The sequence below is a fragment of the Carassius auratus genome, chromosome 32, assembly GCF_003368295.1.
Source record: "Carassius auratus strain Wakin chromosome 32, ASM336829v1, whole genome shotgun sequence".
In the NCBI taxonomy this organism is placed as follows: domain Eukaryota; kingdom Metazoa; phylum Chordata; class Actinopteri; order Cypriniformes; family Cyprinidae; genus Carassius; species Carassius auratus.
This window is the reverse complement of record NC_039274.1, coordinates 4971002-4994519: the sequence shown is the minus strand read 5'-3', so window position 1 is coordinate 4994519 and position 23518 is coordinate 4971002. Positions and strand designations below refer to the sequence as shown.

General features: G+C 37.1%; 1 protein-coding gene across 2 annotated transcripts in view; it reads left to right on the top strand.

The window, feature by feature from the left end:
• Window positions 1-23518, top strand: part of LOC113051409 (alpha-ketoglutarate-dependent dioxygenase FTO-like) — a 130604-nt gene that overhangs the window by 46578 nt on the left and 60508 nt on the right. The window contains exon 8 of one of the 2 annotated variants that reach the window (XM_026215131.1): window positions 9755-9879. In XM_026215131.1, coding sequence (XP_026070916.1) covers window positions 9755-9879 — 125 coding nt within the window. Of the gene's footprint in view, window positions 1-5800; window positions 6884-9754; window positions 9880-23518 lie in introns of those variants that run through there. The other variant, XM_026215132.1, reaches the window with a different exon arrangement.

Below are 23518 nucleotides of genomic sequence, written 5' to 3'. Positions count from 1 at the left end.
GAGACATACACAAAACGCACAGTTTCCTGTCAGACCGGTACATGCTGACCTTATTCAGTAGATTTATGTCTTTGTGTGTCTAATGTGTCTGTCTTTCTCCTCATTCCTTTCTTTTAATTCCTCAGAGTCACCAGGCTGGCTATCATGTCATGGCTCTTAACTGAGTTAAGCCACGGTTCAGAACAATGAGATGAAGAATGGGAGATCCTGATGCCAAGCCACTGTAAAATTGTCGGAATCGCTTGAAAAGTCACAAAGAAAGAGATTAATTATAAGGAAGATATTGCTGATAATTCGAGAGGTTTTGGGAGAGGAGGGAAAGAAAGAAGATGATATAAAAGGAGCCCGGGAGAAAGAGAGCTCAGAGCGTGTCTGAATGTGAAGTCGTGTTACGCAGGAGAGCAGTCTGGTGGCTGATGCATACTCAGAAGTTGCAGTCTTTGTGTTTGTTTTTGTGTTTGTTTGTTGTGTTTGGACAGAAGTTGAGAGCGAGGGATGACACCCTGGCTGAGATGAATAGACACAGATGCGTTTGATAGTAAACACCCTCTCCAAGGGGAAATGTGCCTGTAGAAATTGGTTATGATCCCCTCGCTTTCAGTTAGCTTCCATTCTCTCTCTCTCTCTCTCTCTCTCTCTCTCTCTCTCTCTCTCTCTCTCTCTCTGTCTGTCTCTGTTTTGTATGGTGCTGTGGAAAATGGCAGCATATTCACAGCACATTTACCGGGGTCATATAATGCGATTTAAATTGTTCCTTTCTCTTTGGAGTGTTACCAGCTCTTGTTGCATAAAGAAGATCTGTAAAGTTGCTAATCCAAAGAGATATTCTTTGAACTCACAGTTGCTCCCCGGGCGCTGGATATATAGCTGCCCACTGCTCCAGGTGTGTGTTCACTTCTCACTGCTATATTGCTAATATTTGCGTAATGCCACCCAAATGTTCACGCAAAGAAAGAAGGCCACAGTTAGTGTTGAAGCAGCCATTTCAGGGAGATGCTGTGTGTTTTTAGGTGAAAGCAAAAGCTCTTTATTTGGCCTTCCAAAAGTAGATGCATGTAGGAATCTTTAAGATTACTTATGTACAACAGAACAGCAACGCATTTTATGGACAACCATTTCGTAAACCTAGCAGAGAAGGTAATTATGACTTAGCTACAACAATCTGGTGGTTCTGAATCAGCTACTGTAAGTAAGTTTTGTTATTAGTTTAAGTATTTGCTATTGAATGTTCAAATGTGGAGTTCTGCGTGTCGTATGTGTGTGTGTGTGTGTGTGTGTGTGAGAGTGTGTGCACATGTGGAGTCAGCTGTCTCAACCGTCCCTGGTTTGTGTACTGCAAACACATACAAGCTTCATCACTGTGTCTGCCACGCTACTCTGTTCCCCTTTCGGTCTTGAACTGATGGTAAAACTAAGGACATTATTAAATGTCTTGATATTTATTTTGAAAGATGAAGCTCGTGATTATGGAAAGAGGCCTAACATTTCTGATAAGTGCTTGTGGTGTTCAGCCAATCAAAATGTACTGGGTCAGTTGGCCAATCAGAGCAGACTGCTTTTGTCGGAAGGAGGGACTTTGTAGAAAACGATGCGTTTGTGAGAGGCAGGACACAGAGGACCTATAACAAGGAACAGTATTTGAAAAATAATGTGTTTTTTCAACATTACAGCATTACATTTAATCATTTAGCAGACACTTTTTTCCAAAGCAACTTACAAACGAGGACAATGGAAGCAATCAAAAACAACAAAATTGGAATAATTGCAGAGTGTATATTACACTTTCAATTAGATATTACAAAACACCAAACTGTAACCCTCTGGATTGCACTAATACTATGTGTTATCTTTGTCATAAATATCAGTATATAAAATATGAATAATGGTTATTATAATTGCTTATTGTTATGATGATAATGATTATTATTATTATTACCACTAACAAATGAAAATAAATAAGTAATGACAGTTGTTGAAAAAAATAATCTGTATCTATATTGGTCATGATAGAGCAATATCGGTCAATCTCTACTTATTAGCTTCATAGAAAGTGTTACAGATATTGCTAATTACTTCACATTATCATTATGAGCCAGTGTGTTACACATTATGAACAGGTTTTATGCATTCTGAGCGGGTTTTGTGCTTTTCTGATTAGATTTTGCTTGTACAGACTATAAATATTATGCTTTGCTCTTTCCTATGGTGTATTTAATGTGAGCGTCTGTTTGTATCTGTTTCCCCGCTAATATCATACTTAAATGTCATAGCGAATGATTCCTGCACATATTTCTTAAGGCATTCTAGCTGGAAGTATTAAACTCAGATTTTGGAAAGAAAATGCTTTTATTCGTTACACTTACTCAGATAAAGTTAATGCACCGGAAAAAATGTGTCCTGCTATACAAGAGCCCTCAGGCTTCCCAAAACCACTGATGCATATTACTTCATTCACTTCACTACTGATATTTTCAGCATTTAGATGACATATAAATTACACAACACGGTGTCTCCTATAACATCATAAATTGTAGTCAGTACAAAGTGGGTTGGTTTTCGTTCTTTTAGTGGCAAGCCAACGTTAATCTTTTTCCCAAATGCCACTCTTCAGCCACCATAGAAAAAAGACATATAATGAAAATGGTTTCAGGTCTGTGTGATGGTAATCTGTGCCTAGAGTTCACATTCTTTAAGTGCTGAAAAAGAATCCGTGCAGAGTGAGGAGAGCCTCCCTCCTTTGGCCTCCCTCCCACTGCCAAAAGCTTTCACTGGCAGGAGAAACGTGGGTACAAGATGCTAATCTCTAATCTCCCATCAGCAGGCCGATCCAGGAGGAGATGGAGGTGGTGGAGAGGGAGAGATGAGGCATATGTGTATACATATGTTTGTGTATGAGAGAGAGTGGAATTGGGTATGAAGTTCCAAAGAAAGTGGTACATTCAAGAGAGAGAGAACAGCGAAAGTCATATTAAAGACATTGATAGTGGATTGTCATAACCATATATACCACCATTTAAATATTAGGGGTAAGTTCTGTGTCTTTTATTTGATAAAAAATACAGTAAAAACAATAATATTGTGAACTATTATTACAATTTAAAATATGTTTTCTATTTTTAATATTTTTCTAAAGCTGATTTTGCAGCAGCCATTACTCCAGTCTTCAGTGTCACGGTCATATGATCCATCAGAAATCATTCTAAGAAACATTTCTTATCATTAGCTATGTTGAAAACAGCCGTGCTGCTTAATATTTGTGAAAAAATCTACAGAATTATTTTTTTGATTAAAAAGTTTAATAGAAAATTTGTAACATTATAAACTTCTTTGCTGTCACTTTGATCAATTTAATGCATTCTTTAATAAAAAAAAAATATTGATTTCTTCCAATATATAAATATATAAATTACTTACTCCAAACATTAAATGGTAGTGTTTATGTGTATATTTGCAATATACAGGTGCTTCTCAATTAATTAGAATGTCATGAAAAAGTTATTTATTTCAGTAATTAAACTCAAATTGTGAAAATCGGGTATTATATAAATTCAGAGCACACAGACTGAAGTCTCTGTTTCTTTATTTGTGTTGATTTGGCTAACATTTAACAAAAACCCACCAATTCACCAATCTCAACAAATTAGAATATGGTGACATGCCAATCGACTAATCAATTCAAAACACCTGCAAAGGTTTCCTGATCCTTCAAAATGGTCTCTCAGTTTGGTTCACTAGGCTACACAATCATGGGGAAGACTGCTGATCTGACAGTTGTCCAGAGGACAATCATTGACACCCTTCACAAGGAGCCACACACATTCATTGCCAAAGAAGCTGACTGTTCACAGAGTGCTGTATCCAAGCATGTTAACAGAGGGTTGAGTGGAAGGAAAAAGTGTGGACAATAAAAAGATGCACAACAACAGAGAGAACTGCAGCCTTATGAGGATTGTCAAGCGAAATCAATTCAAGAATTTGAGTGAATTTCACAAGGAATGGACTGAAGATGGAGTCAACAGCCACCACACACAGACGTGTCAATGAATTTGGATACAGTTGTTAAATTCCTCTTGTTAAGCCACTCCTGAGGCGTCTTACGTGGACTAAGGAGAAGAAGAACTGGAATGTTGCCCAGTGGTCCAAAGTTCTCTTTTCAGATGAGAGCAAGCTTTGTATTTTATTTGGAAACCAAGGTCCTAGAGTCTGAAGGAAGGGTGGAGAAGCTCATAGCCCAAGTTGCTTGAAGTCCAGTGTTAAGTTTCCACAGTCTGTGGTGATTTGGGGTGCAATGTCATCTGTTGGTGTTGGTCAGTTGTGTTTTTTGGAAACCAAAGTCATTGCACCCCGTTTACCATGAAATTCTGGGGCACGTCATGCTTCCTTCTGCTGACCAGCATTTGTAGATGCTGATTTCATTTTCCAGCAGGATTTGGCACCTGCCCACACTGCCAAAGACACCAAAAGTTGGTTAAATGACCATGGTGTTGGTGTGCTCTGACTTTGACTTGAAACCCATAGAGAATCTATGTATTGTCAAGAGGAAAATGAGAAACAAGAGACCAAAAATGCAGATGAGCTGAAGGCCACTGTCAAAGAAACCTGGGCTCCTATACCACCTCAGCAGTGCCACAAACTGATCACCGCCATGCCACGCCAAATTGAGGCAGTGATTTATTTTTTATTTGTATTTTTTTATTGGTCTTATGAAGTATTCTAATTTGTTGAGATTGGTGAATTGGTGGGTTTTTGTTAAATATGAGCAAAAATCATCACAATTAAAAGAACCAAAGACTTAAAATACTTCAGTCTGTGTGCACTGAATTTATTTAATACACAAGTTTCACAATTTGAGCTGAATTATTGAAATAAATTACCTTTTTTTCACGACATTCTAATTCATTGAGAAGCACCTGTATCTATCTATATTAATAGTGATGGATAATTAATCTTAATTAATGGATAACTGATTATTAAAAAAATAGATAATTAATAGTCTTTTAGAAACGTTGGTGTTATGAAACAGTACACAGTTTGTGTGTGTGTGTGTGTGTGTGTGTGTGTGTGTGTGTGTGTGTGTGTGTGTGTGTGTGTGTGTATGGAAGGCAAATAATAACATAGGACTTTGGCTTATAACATGGTTTTACACATTACATTTTTTGAGCTCATATTGTGAACAGAAAGAGTGGTAGAATCATTAAACTCTTAATCTATAGATAGGCAGTAGATTTGAGATGTTATAAAGGGCTTTTGCGGCTTCCTTTTAAAAACTTTCCCACCTAAAAGAAGCAGAGAGTGAGAGAGACAAAAAAGGCAGATAAAGAAAGAAAATCACAAAGCTTTTAGCCTTTGCATCATTAACTCAAGCCAAAAGCATATGTCCAGTTGCCTCTGGCTAGAGGAACCACAGTCCCCAGCACAAAAGCCTGCGGCCCACAGAGCTGCCCTACAATGCCTTCAAACGCTGTCACTTGTTGCGTTGTGCTTTTCAGCAGCTGGGTTTCTATTATCTGTCCCCTCCTCTGTCCTCGGACACATTGCTGTGATGTTGCGAACACATTTTTCTAATGTTTTACACTTCATATAATCCATTCTCTCAGCGTGCTGGCTCTGAGGGAAGAGATAATTGATGAGCCTCAGAGAGATCAGAGGGTCAATGTGGCTGAAAGGCCAAGCTCTACATCTCTCTCTCTCTCACACACACACACACACACACAGAGAGAGACATGCATGTGTTTATATGTTGTTTCTGTTCAACACATTTAACATGGCATGTATGATTCCCTCTTCTACTCTGCTGTAGCTGAACCCTTACAGTGCTTCAGTACATCGACTCGGGTGAGGACCATCTGTGACGGATATAACAGAACACCCCCAAAAACATGTCCCACCAACCAACATATAGTGTGAAATGTGTCTGTGCATTGGCGCAGAATGCCTCATCTACATTTTTAAATGTATGAATGACATTTATTTGAAAGAAATACAGCACTTTTCAAGCAAACCATTCACACAAATGAGATTTGCCTGGTTTTAAGGTAAAGCAATATTGTTTAAAATGTAGACAAAATGTAGTCAGCAAATGTTAAGGTTTTTAGACAATAGTGGAACATGTCAGTGTTTTGAGTTACTGTTCACCTTTGGTTACTCTGACTTTATACATTCACTAAAAATGACATTGGCTGCTCCTGAATTCACAGTTACAGTATGTACTGCTTTTGATGAAGGATTTGCTTTTTGACTGTCGAAAAGTATTTTATATTGAAACAAAAGTTAATTTGTGTCGTATGAATATAATCCAGATGTTTTGTATGTGCCATCATGTTGCTATTGTCATGTGACTTACTATGTCAGTGGTGTCACTTTTCCTTAACACTGAATATGTGTCTCCTGCAGATGATCAGATATGTATTTCAGAATCAGTGGAACCTTACTATTTAATGAATACTTTCTATGCAGACTCATTTGACATTCTGCTCTTCACATACAGTACTACATAAAAAAGTAGTTTGGAAGTAATTAACCAACTTTTATTTTGGTAAAATTAGTTGCAAGTAAAGTTATAGCATAATTTGTTTTCAGATGGTGTTTAATTTGAATGTTTTCTCTAATGATAAGAATGCTACACATTTCTTAACGTGATAGTTAGTTCCCCTAAAAATGAAAATGATGTCATCTTTCACTCACCCTCATATTGTTCCAGATCTGTATGACTTAATTTATTCTGTGGAACATCAAAGAAGATATACTGAAAAATGATGTTCACCAAACTGTTTTATGACCAATGACTTCCATTGTATGCACACACACACACACAAAGTCTTTTGTTACACAGAAAAAATAAAATTATGATTTTGAATAACATTAAAGCTGCAGTCGGTAACTTTTGGCGCTCTAGCGGTTAATAAACAGAACTGCTTGTGTCTTGCGGAAGAACATTGTAGCCGGAACTACTTCTCTCTGTTTATGTCTATGAAGAATCACAAAGGTACTGGGTTACTCCGCCGCGGTACCCCCGAAGCAATCTAAAATAGTCAGAATATAAAACTTATTATAGGTGCACCCTAGTGATTCAGGACAAGCTAAAAACACGGTTTGGAAAATGGATTCATGGTGTACTCACTTATTATATACATTTTTCTATATTTTGAACACAAACAAAGTTACAGACCGCAGCTCTGATTGGTTATTTCTTACCGGGAGCGATGTATTTTCTGCAAATGGCAATAGGACCACTGGGAGGAGCCAGAGGAGCTTGATTTTTTTCACAGATTATCTGTCTCATATTCTACTGTCAGGACATAATGACAGGTTTAACAAATATGTAAAAAATATATTTTTACAAAAATTACCTACTGCAGCTTTAAGGTGAGTGCATGATAAAAATGTACATTTTGAGGTAAATTATCCCTCTAGTTGTCCAGTCAAATGCTCTTGACATTTTAATTACTGAATGATACAGACATGCTGAAATTGCATTTAACATTTTTGTATAACGTCCAACTAATCTGTCCATCCAACAGAAAAAAATGTAAAATAAATACCCATACACAAACCGTTGTCATGCTGCCTATGTTTTTGTATGTTTTACAAGTTGATCCAATACATTCAAACTGTGTACATTTAGTGTGTATGTTTGTCAAACGTAGGTTTTCTGGAAAATGCCCATTGGCTGTTATGCATTTTAAATCCTTGAATCATACATTATCTTAGTTTCTCCTGTTCATTGATTGGCTGATGTACCTGTCACATAGTCCTGGTGAGTGTGCATGTGTGTTTATTCTTCCCCTCTGTTAGTGTGGGGTGACCCAAAGTGTGTTTCCTTGTACAAATACACACTGCCGCCTCTGTTAGTCACTTGCCCTCTGTCTCACCCTCTTCACTGTGGTCCTGAACCCAGGAGCACTGCAGAGCATCATCCAGCTGACGACAGCTACCGTCATTCAGGGCTATACAAGCACACACACAGATAAGGTGCACATATATAGGGTGGTAAATGTAAGTTGGTTGTGAAAATGTCTCTCATCAACCCACCTTGTAAACAGAAAATACATTCTCTCTCTCTCTCTCTCTCTCTCTCTCTCACACACACACACGCACACGATCATGAGTCACTGTTGTTGTGTCATCTATGTTTAGTCTGATGTGACTTAACTGACCTCGTGACCCTGTAGTCAGAGTTAGTCTTGGCAGACTCTTTCACCCGCCGCTTTCTGAGGATGACTCTAACAGGTAACGACCGCTGACAGGTAATGCTTCAGTGAGAGACAGAAGTGCTGTCTCACGGATGAACGAGGGCTGAAAAGATTTAAAGAAGAGGTGAACCAAAGCTCAGAGCACTTTTTGTGTATGTTTCCTCGCCTGTCAATCTCCTGCTGCTGTAGAGGAAGACAGCGAGAGAGGAAAAGTTTGGCATCCTGCATCTTTTTAAAAGAAATGAAAACAGATGGTTTAAAATATATAGTGTAACTTTTGTATTGTTATATTAAACGTTTTTTTTTTTTTTTTTTTATTAATCGAGAGTGACAGTACAAACATTTACAATTTTAAAAAGATCCAATAAATGTTGTTCTTTTACACTTTCCATGTATTAAAAAAAATACTGCATTTCCACAAAAATATTAAGCAGCACACCAAATGTTTCTTGAGCATATTATAATGATTTCTGACAACTCATGACGACTAGTAATGGCTTAAAAAATAATAATAATAACATATAGTCAATTTAAATTGTAATAATATTTCACATATTACTGTTTTTACAGTATTTTTTATCAAATAAATGCAGCTCTGATGCAAGTTGTATATTTTTAAATGCTAATATAGATATTATTATTGTATTTAAAAAGTAGTGCAGATTTAAACATCATTGCAAAGAAAATACAATTTTGTTCTGCTGTTTCTGATTCTGGCTTAATCATCAGTGTTAGGTAAAGAATAGAATTGACCTCTAACATGAAGGGAATGAATGTATATTGATTTGTTTATCTATTCTCAACACTACAAAATGCTAGTAACACACGAATCATGCTAGAAACATGCTAGTGACATGCTTGTAACTTGCCATCGAACTTAAAACTGTTTTAAGTTTTCAAACTTTTTCAAACTCTCTAGTCAGGCAACAACTGCTTAAACATTTCACACTAGGCTTTCTCAAGCCAACTTAAAGTTTGTCTTAACAAACTTTTTTATCTAGTTATAATTATTATTATTATTACAGTAGTTGTGATTTCTCTATATAAAGTACCCAACCATTCAAAAGGTTAGGGTCGGTAAGATTTTTCATGTTCATCAATGCTGCATTTTCTCTGGAGTAATGACTGCTGAAAATTCAGCATTCCCATCAGAGGCATACATAACATTTTAACTTTTCTATTTTGATGCATTTTAAAATTTGATGTATGCCTGATGGGAATGCTGAATTTTCAGCAGTCTCGTGATCCTTCAGAAATCATTCTAATATGCTGATGCGGTGCTCAAGAAACAATCCCCACTTTTGTGGAAACCTTGTTATTCAGGGTTCCTTGTTGAATAGAAAGTTCAAAATAACAGCCTTTATATGAAATTGAAAACTTCTGTACCATTACTGTTGCTTTTGCTTTAATGCATACTTTCTGAATTAAAGTATTAATTTCCTTCAAAACTGTTTGTATAGTGTATTATATTACATTGTTGTGCATAGCTGACGGACTGACCATCACTGTTTTGTGTTATTTGTAGTTTGAAGTTATAAACTGACTGTGTGGTTTGTTCCCAGACTCAGCTGCTGCTGGATGTGGTGGAGGATGAGAACACTGCACAAGAGAACAGAAGAGAGATGGCAGATGTTTTACTGAATGCCCTGACGGACAGACAGCAGCACAGACAGACATGGAGGGACAGGTATGTGCCAGTGTGCTAAACTTCAGTGAAGTGTATAGAAGAAAGGATTTTTCCTTTTTAAGTTTGCAAAGGACAATCCTTCAGGCCAGGAGAGTTCACACAAACACACGCATACACATGTGCTGATAGCCCATTGACTTCCTTCCTCTGAGATAAGGGCGACTGAGAAACATTTGTTCCGATAACACAGCGAACCAGCCATACACACACACATATATACGCATACCAACACATTAGCACACACTACTCTTTTCTCTTGCTTTATTATTTCCCATCAGACTACTGTGTGTGTGCATGTGTGTGTGGTTATCTGTCTTCATTCAGCTCTGACCATTAGTCAGTATGTATGACTATGATAAAATTTCCCCCTTGAAATTCTTGCATCTTAGCTTTAACAAAAAAAAAAAAAAGGACTCCTCCCTGTCTTCTGTAAAGTGGCCCCTTTAAGGGGGTCGTCCCCTCACTTTGACCTCAGAGTGACGCCCAGGACTGCTGGTACCTGTAAACAGTGCTGATGTTTTGCTAAACTTCATTCTTAAATCAGATGATGAAAACTACGAACCAGACCATGATTCATTTGTCAGATGGCGTCAAGGACACAGGCACACACACTTTTAGCCCTGTGTGGTATGGTATGGTAATTTGGTATGTTTCCTCTACATCATGATTTGTTATAGTTAATTAGGTGCTGTTGTTAACTGAATCACATTATCCAACATAGTTTTGTAGACATTTTTGAAACATACACACAAAAACACACTGTTGATAGTGGCTGATAGTGTATTTACTATGATAAAAATGCATTTACTATATGCATAAATAACACAGATTATAAATTACAGTATGTTTTCTACGAATCGCTGCAGTTTTCAGTTGAAATAAACAATAGAGGCAGTGAAACTCCAACAACTTTTATTCTTTTGCACACAAAGTATGATTTTCAGCTCCACACTTTTGATTAATAAAGCCTATTTTTTTGCAATTACATTAGGAATATTATGTTATATATTCAAAACAAATTTAACTTGCTGCGAGATTTCAAAACTGTTACATTTGAACATTAGCCTCACATATGTAGCTTCACATGTATGGGTTTTCATAGTCAGTAGGTTTGTTCGGTAGTTTTTGGCATTGTGTTGAGTAAAAACTAGTGGTTGGCCGTTATCGCCGTTAACGTGCTGCGTTAACGCGAGACTCTTATCGGGCAATAAAAAAAAATATCGCTGTTAATCTATTCTCAAAGTTGGGTTGGGAGCTGGGTCTATACTAAGCAAGCTATGATGACTTTCACCTTGATATTTTATATAACCAACTGGCTGAGGCCAGCCTAACGGACAGCGACACTAAACCGAGCTCTCTTCTGCGAAGTTCTCCTCAAAGTCCCTCCTGCACCGGAACGAACAAATACAAATCGCAGTTTGAACAAACAACAAGATATGAAAGAGCCCGATTCAGTACTCGCTGTGTTCTGGTGTTCAGGGCTCACGCAGAGAAAGGCGTCTCAAGACGCTAAAAATAAGCGTTTTCAAGTGTTTTGATCAAAACACTTGAACATCGAATTTGCTTATTTTGCTCTAGTGCCGACAAATACATACGAAATAAGTCAAAATATCCACAATGGAAATTATGCTCGAAAAAACAGTCAGTTATTTCTTAAGTGAAAGTAAACAGTCGAGGAAAAAAATGGCATGTGTATTATATTGGATGCGTTCATCGTCTCTTAAAGTGACCGAGCCTAATTTAGCAACTGCCTGCTGTAATGTTAATCCAAGAAAATGAAAATGAAAATCACTCACTGCTCTTGACTACTTTGTAGTTTTAACAGTCAAACCAAAAATTATTCAGACACTAGATATATTTTTGATATAGAAAAACTGTAATAATGTGAGAAATGTTGAAGGTGTCTGGATAAATGTAGGTTTCATTGTATATTTCATTTTTACGTTGAAGACTATCCAGTGCTTTTTTACATTTAATTATTTAGTTTCTGTACCTTGACACCTACAAACTTGAAAAAACCGTAAACATTGTGTAAATAGCACAAATAAATAAAAATAAACTAACATACAAATTAGACAATTTCAAACAGGGCCCACTGGTACAACCTTCACCGGGTCCCCGCTTGTGCAATGTGGAATTAGTTTACAGCTTTTTCAAGCAGTTTGTGATGTATTTTGGAAACAGGAGATGTACATTTCTAATGCACCATCTAGCTTGATAAACCCCTTCTCAAAGACTTACTGTTTGTCAATTTTATTTGGGTAACACACATATTCTGAATGCCGTCGGCAGAATTCGAATGAGCCATTTTAATCTAGATTAATCTAGATTAATTTCAAGATCACAGCGATATTAATCTAGATTAAAAATATTAATATATGCCCACCTCTAGTAAAAACCCTTTGTTGTTAAATAAAAGTTTTTTTTTTTTTTTTTTTTTTTTTGAGGGGGCCCACCACCATTACACACAGTATGGAGTTGCACTTGAGTGGTGGAGAGCTCTGGTACAAATCCTGCAAAACTGTGCTTCGAACAGCTCAAACCTGCATATAAGGAAGTTTAAATTGCACGGTTGCATTAACAAATGCATTTTTATATCAGTTTTGGATTTGTTAATGCTATCGATTAGTTTTATCATTAACTTTAAGCAACACTCCCTGGGTATTTGAATTATGAACACCAAAAAAAAAAAGTTACCAATAAAAATATTGTATCTTTTTTATATATGGTAATGTTCAAAAGTTTGGGGTCAGTAACATTTAATAATAGCTTCTTTTTTATCAAATAACTGCAGCCATGGTGAGCATAAGAAGAAAAAAAATTAAATAAATGAATACAAATCTTCCCAAGCTTTTGAATACTATTTGTTTCTATTATTTTTATAAATAAAAATATTTTTTCACCAACAATTTGTACCTTATAGTCTTAGTTTCATCTCACTGCTGAAGAAACGGAGCGGTTACTTACACACACTAGCCTGTACTACACATTTGCACACTCGGTCACGGCCACGGAAGTTTATTTCATCGGACGGAGCAGTGTGATTAGATAAAGCTACCTTCACTCCCCTGTGTGCACACACTGCAATGTGTTTGAACTCATCCCTTTCCACTATCACTTCCTGCCCCCCTTCTGGAGCGAGATAACGTCACTCTTTCAAACATCAGGCACAGGTCTATAAAGTAGCTGTCAACAAATCGCATTTAGGGAGGGGAGGCAGATAGCTCAAGCTAAGGTTAAGACACGCTGTTAAGACAAAAATGAACTCTTACCTGATAATATCTCCGTCGACACCAGCTGATAAAGTGAACGTCATACACCACGCTCTGCTCACCTGAATGCAGTGATGTATTAATACTATTATCTTGACAGACTGTTATAACACAAACACAAACATCCATTTCTGACCACTCTTCTTGAAAAGAAACTTCTTGGAGCAGTGTGCTAAATCATGGCGCTTATTTAGCAGTGAAAGGCTATGATTGTTTTATTAATTTAGTATGCAGCAGGCCTGCTCCTCACATTATGCCTTTCTTTTGTTTCTGTGTCTGTGTTTTGAGTGGTAAAACCGGGTGATGGATGGTTGGCGCTACAGGCTCATAAACATAAGCACAGCCGGCTGATTGATTAAGGCTTTTATTGTCTTACAGACATTTGCTTTCTTAAACAGTAGTTGGAGTGTTGCAGACTGCTTTCAGCTATCTGAAGTTACCCTGAGGGACAGAGATGCTGAATGTGACTGTAGGCTTCTCCTGTTGACTTATGGGTACTCAGGCTTATTAACTTACTTAATGCACTGATGCTGATTTTGGCTCTTTATGTTAACCTGTTTTGATCGACTGGTTAAAAATATGTTTGGCACATTTTTGTCATTTACTTTTTATTTCTTCTCTTCCAATGTGAAAATGACAAGACAGATACTGCAGTCACCCGAATTCACACATGATATCCCATGAATTATTTTACTGGACTTTTACTGGAATCTCTTTTTTTCCCCATAACACACAACATGTGGAATTTAAATCGGGTAAATAAACAGCGAAGCCAAAAATAATACATTTAATACATTGTTTGAAGTTGGTTCTGAGGTCTTGGAAGTTTGCTGAAGCCTCCTGGTTGAGCTCTTTTATAATGAAGGGGTAAGTGCAATGTGTGTAAAGCGAACCATATATGCATATCCATCTGTGCTTTTGGAATATTCTGTAGTGATTTGCACTTTAAAATGTTGCTGTGTCTGTGCCATAGGTCGAAATCAAACACTTACAGAAGGAAGACCTCTTAGAGATTCATTTGCATTGGCAGACGCAAGGGCTTGACCTTGAGGTTTTTGTTTCATCCATATGCAAGCTGCAGTGTTGTGGGTCAAAACCCATTGATCTCACACTCTTCATGCCTGCACAGACGCGCTGCAATGAGGGTTTACGTAAAAAGTACACATGTGAACACACGCTCAGATAGAACCGACCCTGCTCAGGTAGATAGTACAACTCCTGTCACATCTACGTCCCTCTGTTGACCTCTGCAGGGGTCACAGTCCATTCCTGCGGTGGGCAGATTGGGAGGTGATGAAGGGGGCAGTGCCAGGAACAGCTGTGTGGTTTGTAGTGACCGTGCTAACTGTTGTAGGCTTTGTAAGGTCATTATATGATAATGAAAATGATTACTGAATTACATGGGGGTTCTGGAGATGGGAGGGGAATGAACGGGCTTGAGTTTGATAAATGATCTCTGAAAATGCCCCTCTGTCTCCAACCCCCTCTCTTTCAGTCTCACCCTCTGTTATATTTCCCCTCTTTTCCTTTTAATTGCCATTTCTGTGTTTTTGCTTAATCTTTTTTTCATTGTATTTTTTGCATAATCACTAAATTCCGAAAAGTGAGTGAAAAATGGAGCAATATGAGAAGTGTGAGAGGAAATGTGCATCTGTGTGCATGTGTAGTGTAAAACCACAGGAGAGAGCAGCCACCGTTCATACTTTATATCAGATAATGGAAAAATGAGCTCACCTTCCCCTTGATATTCAAACTGTCTATCAGGTTTAAGTGGACAGGGCAGATTTAGGGCATAGTTTACTAAAGCATGTAGGTCATGCAAAACTAGTTTTTCATAGACAAAAAGAGCAGGAGATCATGCACTTGGATGAATGGCTCTATTAAAGGCTTAAGTCATGAAACATTTTATTTCAATTTGAAAAGATTTATGAACTGCATAAGACTTCAGTTAATAGGCTCTCTACGGTATTTCGTTGTGATATTTTGAAAATGTCTCTAAACATATTGGCAACATTTACAAGGTTCAATTCATCAACATTGATTAAAGCATTAGATATCATAATATATACAAATATTATTACAATTTACAAGAACTCTATTTTGAAATGTAATTTATGATAGTTTGGAGCTCAAGAAACATTTCTTATTATGTTCAATGTTGATAATGGATGTGCTGCTTAATATGACTGAAAAAGTATAACGCATACATTAACTAGTGTTATCTTTATTATTAAGTGTTAAAAAATTTTTTGGATTGAGTTAATCATTCATAACCACAATGCATACATTGTGGTAAATGTTTGTTTGCATTTGAGCGATTGAGTGTTGCATCCTGGAGGCTGCAGCTGCCCTCATCACTCACCCTCAGTGCATGACCTCTGACCTCAGGCTCTGAATGTCTGTATTTTAGTAAGTGTGTTGTGACCTAACGTACTTCACCTGGGTGGAAACCTTCTGAACAGAAATGCCACAGGCTGTCATCACATACTCACACACACACACACACACACACACACACACACACACTGAAAGGTCATGTAGTTCAGAGGGCAAGCAGAAGTGTCTCCACAGACTAGAATATCAAACACCCGACATTACACATATAGACAAACATGATTTCTAACACTGTAATATCGAAATTACTTTAAGTGATGCACAATCCTATTTCTCTTCCATTCCATTTGGCTGAGGCAAAAGTGTATTTATTCTTAGTCATAAAAAAAAAATATGTAAATGAATGTGAAATCACATTATTTTATGCTTTTATACATTACTGTAGATTACATTACCTTTATAATGTTAAGGTCTGTATAAAGCAATATTAAATACAGTATGTGTTCTCAGTTTGTCACATCACAGAACAATGTGTGTTAAACCACTCGGCCAAATTTGAATGATAAAAAGCAGCCAAGTAAATAAAATAAGTTATCAAAATCAGGAAAAAAGCAGTATAATCTCTCTCAAATGTTGTGGGCGTGTCCGCTGTCTGTGATGAAACCACACCCACTCGCAAGAAAGGAGCTGTCTCTCTCAACTGTCAAATACCACCACAACCTGAATGGATGCTTCCTCTAGCAGCTTAATTGGATTTACACAGCCATTCATGTTTGGTAATATGGATTCACGTAACGAAGGCATAGCTAGCTAGTAAACTGTTGGCTGTAGTAATTATTAGTAATGACAGTAACTCACAATTGAGTGGGCAGACCTCTGATGTTAATGCACTCTAGTAGTTAGGTGTGTTCGACCTGAACATCAAAATATCAAGCGAGTGATTCGAAAGCATGAGGAGCCATCTGCTCATACTGTAGCTCTTATGTTACTTTGATGCTATTCCAAAGCCACTAGAGGGCAAGCCTGCCGCCTGTAGCCAAAAAAAGTGTAGCAGCTAATTGCTAACACTTCCGGTTTGCCAGTCTGTGGGAAAGGAGACCAGAGGCCATTTTTTCTTTTTTTTTTCTTTTTTATTTATGTCAATGGATGAGTGCCTTCACTAAGCTGAATAAACCTTTTTTTAGAGGAAACAGCTTCATGTATCATTTAATGAATCGATAGCCTATGGTTAATCTCCAACATGTTTTACACTAAACAATAGTTTTGGATTGAACTATTTTAAGAGTTTGCACCCAAAAAAATGCTGTTTTATTAGAGAAGTCATTGACTTTTTGCGGCAGGTGCGATTCAGCTTACGGCACTTCTCATTCAATCCTATGGTATACGTAAAAGGCAATTGAGTGACGCACAACTCTGACTGAAATTCAGTGAAGTCAAGGCTGTAATGTGATTGGATATTAAGGCCCATGTGATCCAAGTTGATGGTTATGCTTCCTCCAGTAGTAAGTAATACAGACCCTTTCATCTCCCAATGGTAACACAGTCTCTGGCCATACAACGATCGGTCTGCGCAGCACTGCTTTGTCTTACACACTTCTTAAAGTGTTTGGGAGAGGCCATGATCTGTGGCTCCAGTGTGTCATCGAGACATTTTCAGCTTAATTTGAGTTTTACAATTTAGTCAAATATGTGCTTTTGTCATAATTAGTTATAAAAAAAAAAAATAATTCTATTTATTTTTGCTGAGCTTTTACTAAGCTTTATTTATTTTATTTTATTTTTTAATTTTTTAAATTTTAGTCATTTTTATACTTGTTCTGGTTGTTTCCAAGGAAAAATTGGTATTTTCATTTAATTTTAGCTTTATTTCAATTACTAGAAACAAAAACAAAGCTGCAGCTGCATTAAAGGAAATTATAATGAAATTTATATTGGCAAAGCTAAAAATGATTATGTTGTAGTGCTTACTGTTCATGAAATCTATAAAATGACAAAACAATGTTTTCGATTAGGCATTTAGGAAAGATATCAACTCATGCCGGATCAAATCATCAATGGCATGACACAACACTTACTAAAAATGCAGCGCAAAAACAACTAACAGAAACTAACATGTTAATTCATTTAAATCCACACTCTACATTTTGTAGGAGTAACACAAAAGCTAGACTTAAAAGTAACCATTCCCAATAACAGAATGTACAACATATTGCATATTAACATATTCACATTTGGTTTTCCCTCTGTCTTTATTCCTCAGTCTCACTTTCACTGGCACACAAATTCAATCCACCAGTCGTCGTCTCATGAGGAACAGGGTGTCTCCATAGCTGTCAATCCTGTGGCATATCTTTTGTCCCAGCAGTGACACTGTCCCTCCCACCAGAGTCTGACAGAGGACAGACAATAGAGCTGTTGTCCCCGAGTAGAGGGGAAAAGACCATTAACATCTATTTTCAATGAGAACGGACAGGCTCACCCTGCACATGACAGCTCAGTTGCTAGGGAGTCCTCACAGTTGGTAAGGATGGAAATATCATACACACACATGCACACACCTACGCTTGAGGGTTTGATGCCGTTTGCTCTCGCTAATTTATCGGTTTAATTAACCGAATCACATTTGTGTGAGATTGTCTGCCAGTAAGTAGTATGGGTTAATGATAAAGACGTAACAACACACAGGTACACACTCATATGCGAACATGCTCACACACACATGGAGCCAAGTGATGGTGCAGTGTGTTTTTTTCTTACGGCCTATGATGGGTGTTTTAGTATCGCTGGCTAGGGCTTCTCATGTGTTTCACCGAAGGCTCCAGTGCTCACAGGCAAACACCTGGAATTTCTCTCCACAAACACACACACACACACACACACACACACACACACACACACACACACACACACACACACACACATGTATATTCTCCTGCTGATGTGTTTGCTCACTGCAAAGCACTCAGAGAGGTACCAGATTTATTTGTGTGCATCTGAGTGTTTCTTTCATCATCAGCAGCACTGTAATTAGTGAGAAAGTGACGGTTGGGTTTAAAGCTATCATCTGATTTGTCTGTCTTTATCAAAACAAACATGTGTGGTCCCTCCCTTGCGATGTGTGATTACCAGTAGAACGAGTGTCTGAGAGATTGATCGTAAATGACTCCGATACGCCTAAACTGCTGTTTAGCAATCATAAAGCTATGCATGTCATACCCACCATGGCTGCAGTACCCTTTGTGTGCCCTCTCTCGTATGCCTGCACTTGTCAGGATTGGAGAGTGCATGCAGTGACCCACTTGGCGAAACGCATGGATTATGGGGGGGGCACCAGTACACACTGGAATGTCATTCTTATTATATTTGTTTGTGGAGATGCGAAGTAAATTCTACTTGTGTGTTTGTGGCAAACGAACACACACAAGTACAAAGAATTACACCCAAAAGTACACATGAATACTGGTGAAAACATGTGGCATCCTAATAGCTGGACAGATGAGGCTTGTTTCTTGGCACATGGAAGGTTTTATTATGTGACCAAACTCTAAACAACAGTTTATAAGAGGACATGATTCAGCAAGTTGCCTCCTCTTGTTAAACTAATGCTCTCGGTTGCGTCCAAATGAGAGGGGAGAATGCCATTAAAAAAGAGAAATTGCTTTTTATTTTAATTGCTCGTTTGGCTTAATAAAAACAGCATCGCATAATTGTGCTTTTTGCAGTGATAGTAAACGGTTTGCCATGCTTGATGCAAATATGAGCACTGCAGAAATGCAGGGGCACAGCAAACAGTTGCTAACTCTGCTATTAAGCATTGCTTTTATATGGAAAGAGAGACTGGGAAACACATGAGGCTAACCAGAGTGGTCCAACATTACAAGAACAGTCCAAATTGAAGTGAGCGAGAGGGGTGAGGATGTAGCTGATCTAGAATGTGGAGCTGTGCTGGAGCTTAATGGCTACTAAAACACTTTAACACACTGACACAATCACTCTTTAAGGCAACAACTGCTAAACATTTCCTTAGCTCAGCTGTTTGATACACTTGAGTTTGCTGCTTGAAACTGTGGTCTTTACTCTTAAAACATAGCATATCAACACCTTTATTGGTTTGGCCCAAACATGAGAGAGTTCACCCCAAAATTAAAAAATAAATAAATAATAATAATAATATAATCAATATAATATAATCAAACTCATGTCATTTAATTTACTTTTATGTAGTTTATTTTCCACACACACACACACACACACACACAAAGAATAATACAAATAAATAAATAAATAAAAATACTGAGCTGCAAGACAATGGAAACTCCTAATAAGAATAAGAAGAACTGTTTCTTGAGCACCGATACAGCTAATTAGAAAGATATAAGAAGGATCATGTAGAACTGAAGAAGGTTAAAACAGATTACATTTTAAAATATATATAACAATTTCAAATTGTAATAATATTTTTTAATAATCTGTTTTACTGTGATTTGGATCAAATAAATGCTGCCTTGATGTAAATAAGATATATATATATTTTTTTTTCAAAAACATAAAAAAAAAGTTTTTCACATTCAAAAACATTAAAACATTTTTTTTTTCATTGTTGAATGGTAGTTTTTTTTTTTTGTACACTATATGTATGATATAATTGAGATTGGAGAATCATTTCCTCACATAGCTACACTATTTTTTTACACTGTTTTAGACTTGCAATATAGTGTAGTGGATGAGTAAATGACAACATAATTTTCATTTGTGAGTAAAGTATCCCTTTAAAATGAAGCCAAGGCAGAAGTTGGGGATTGAATCTGTGAAAAGTGTCAAGTGACTGTTCTACAGATGTGCCTGCATTGGTCTCAGGTTAGAAAATATGAATCTCTCACTTATGACACTGTAATCTGAGTCATGGCACTGTGGGTAGTTCATGGGCTTACAGAGCTATTAGCTTACTTGAACGCCAATGTATTATCTGTGTGTGTGTGTGTGTAATTAGTTCTTCATATCCTTGACTGTGCTGAAATGACATGTACGTTAATGATAGTGTTAGCTCTCCTTAATCTCCCTCTCCACAGACTCTGACACACTCACTCCTTCTGTCCTTGCACTGTTAATTATTTCCAACACCACTGGAGCAGTCTGCTTCATGGCAAGCATATTGTGTCTGGCAGGCACGTGGCGGGTTACAAATGATCCTGAAGGTGAAGATGTGACTGTGAGGAGATAGTTATGAAAATTTCATCCATCTATGTGTTACGGCTACAGCTGCTGATGTCAGTGGAGAAATTACTGCGGGTCAGCCCTGTCAGAGAGAGAGAGGAACATCGGAGCAGACCTGTCAGACCCCTAAACACACACTCACACACTCAACACAGACTGTCCCCAAGCTGTCTTTGTTCATTACTAAACTTAGACGGGGATTCAGCAGGCAGGTGGAGCAGACCTACTGCCATCGGCTGCTGTCTCGCTCCCAATGACCAAATGTTGGTATGCACTATCTATCAAAGCAACTGGTTTCGATGTGATCAAATGTGTACAATGTCATTTTTATTCTTTCTGGATGAATCCAGGTCCAGGTCACGATTTATCACCAAAGATCAAGAAAAAGAGAGAGAGAAAAAAAATAGGACCCTTAAAAAAATTTGTGACACTATATAAAATAAAAGGAAAACCTGTATAATAATAATAATTTAAAGTTGTACACTAATCTAGTTTATAATCTTGTTTTTACATTTTAAAATGACAGGCTGGTTCTGAGACAAGGGTAAAACAATAAAATATTCACATATAAAGCATTCAGAAATTAGCCTAAAAAAAGAGTGGTACAAAGTTTACAAGAATGTTACCTTTATATACAAAAAGAAACATGTTTTAATTAATTGAATGTAGTTTTAATACAAATTGACCCAACATATATTTTATTATAATACAGTTAAACAAAGTATTAACTATTCTTAAAATAATGGGAAAATGCCAATAAAAATCATTTTTGCCCAAAGATGACTCTTTTGTGTTCACAATGGTAATTTTCTAGATTTTTGAAATTATACAAAGAATGTGAAAGTGTGATTTGAGAAAAATATCTATTTAACAATATAATTTCAAAAAAAAAAAAAAAAAAAAAAATATATATATATATATATTTAGAGAGAGAGAGAGAGAGAGAGAGAGAGAGAGAGAGAGATTTACCCATCCAAACAAGAAATGTGATCAGTGTGAATGCAATTTAATTTAATTTTTTTTTTTTTTGTCATTGTAGACATGCCCTATTTTAGACATGCCCTATTCCCTATATATTTTTGTTGCCCATAATTTATTCCTCAACTGAAAGTGTCAATATTGGGTCAGAGTCACTGAAATGAAGCGGAAAATATTCAGTTGGTGACCTCAGCGGGCAGCCTTAAAGGAGAACCACCCTTGTAAAAATTCATAAATCAAATGTGTTTTTAATTTCTTTATGTATAAATCATTTTAAGGGAAAATAAAATTACGTTCACTATTAACTCAGTGTTGCTAATGTTGTGTGTGTGTGTGTGTGTGTGTGTGTGCATTTGTATTTGACAGGTAAATATTTCTGATGGTTCACCTTTCTGATGTCCTCCAAAGGATTTTCACAGGTTCAGTCTTTCCTGAAGCATTGTAATTAATACAGGCATGTCCTGCCATCTCCCTGTCCCTCAGCACCAACTTACAGTTTCCAGAGAATTCTATTAGCCCAGTCCAGCAGCTGTTAATTACATCTCTACATCCATCGCTCTTAGACAAATGAAAAGCTCTGGTCCAGATGTAGGATAGAGTGATACACTGCCTTCTCTCTGCCTCCTGTAAAGCCACTTTAGGAAATGGGTCATCAATCCGCTGTTGATAAGTGTCTTTGGTTGGTAATGAGTGTTTTATCGGGGGGGATTAGTGCAGATATTTTTTGTAATTAGTGTACTAGCCCAGCACTCATTGCTTTCTCTGAGGTGTTTGTCCGTGTTTTACTCGAAGTGAATTGTGTGTGAACTTTTCTGAGGATGAAAGGATCCGGCCCGGGAGAGAGCGCAGCTTATACAGGACTTTGAAATAAAAACACAGAGGTAATCCATGGCCAAGTGCTTTACAAAGAGATTTCAAATTAAGTGAGATTCATCGAATGGCCTGGATATAGCAATGAGGCTGACAACAGGCGATTAAATCAGAGCAAGCTTATAATGGTGCTTTAGCTTGAGTGTGTTTGACTAAAGATTTTGGGTATATATGATGGAAGGTGCTGAGTGTGAACTTGAAGGTATAGATATTTTCAGCTCGATCACCACAAACCTTTAGGTAAACATTTGGTTTGTAATGCAAAATACATGTTTACTGGTGTTTCTTCAGTTACATTCACTTTTAGCCACTGTACTTGTAAAAAGCAAACTGAAAAGTTTATTTATTTATTTATGTGTGTATTTAATTATTAATTTATTTTTCTGACTTTTTTCATTTTTCAGACATTAACATTTTTGGGACTAAAAAAAACAAGATGATTTTACATTTCTCGCAAATAATATGAAAATGTGATTTAGTTGTATCTTAAATACAGAATTTTTACATATATTAACCATTATTACATATATTAACCAGTTTTAACCATAATTTGACCAAATTACATGAACATCAAAGCATGGTGCTAGCAATGCTAAGGTCGTGGGTTCGAATCCCAGGGAATGCATTAATTGATGAAATGCAGACCTGCCGAGCTGTGCGAACTTTGAGTAGCAGCCAGGCATTTTGACCTCAATATACATGATTTTTCAATCTAAACTATGCAAAAATCTAGTGACGCCTCGGTCCACGTGCGGTATTCAAAACAAGCAACAGAAAAAGATGAAGAGTTCAACCAATCAGAGCATTGTTGTAGTTCAAAGTGGCTCGCGCTCGCCCCGTCAGATGCCGATAAAAGAAAGGCTGCGTGTGAGGCTGACAGAGAATCGATGTTTAATGCGTTTGAGAAGTGCTGTTTTACTTAATGCATAACTTACATTTCACAGGTATATTCTCCTTCTGTAAAAAAAGCT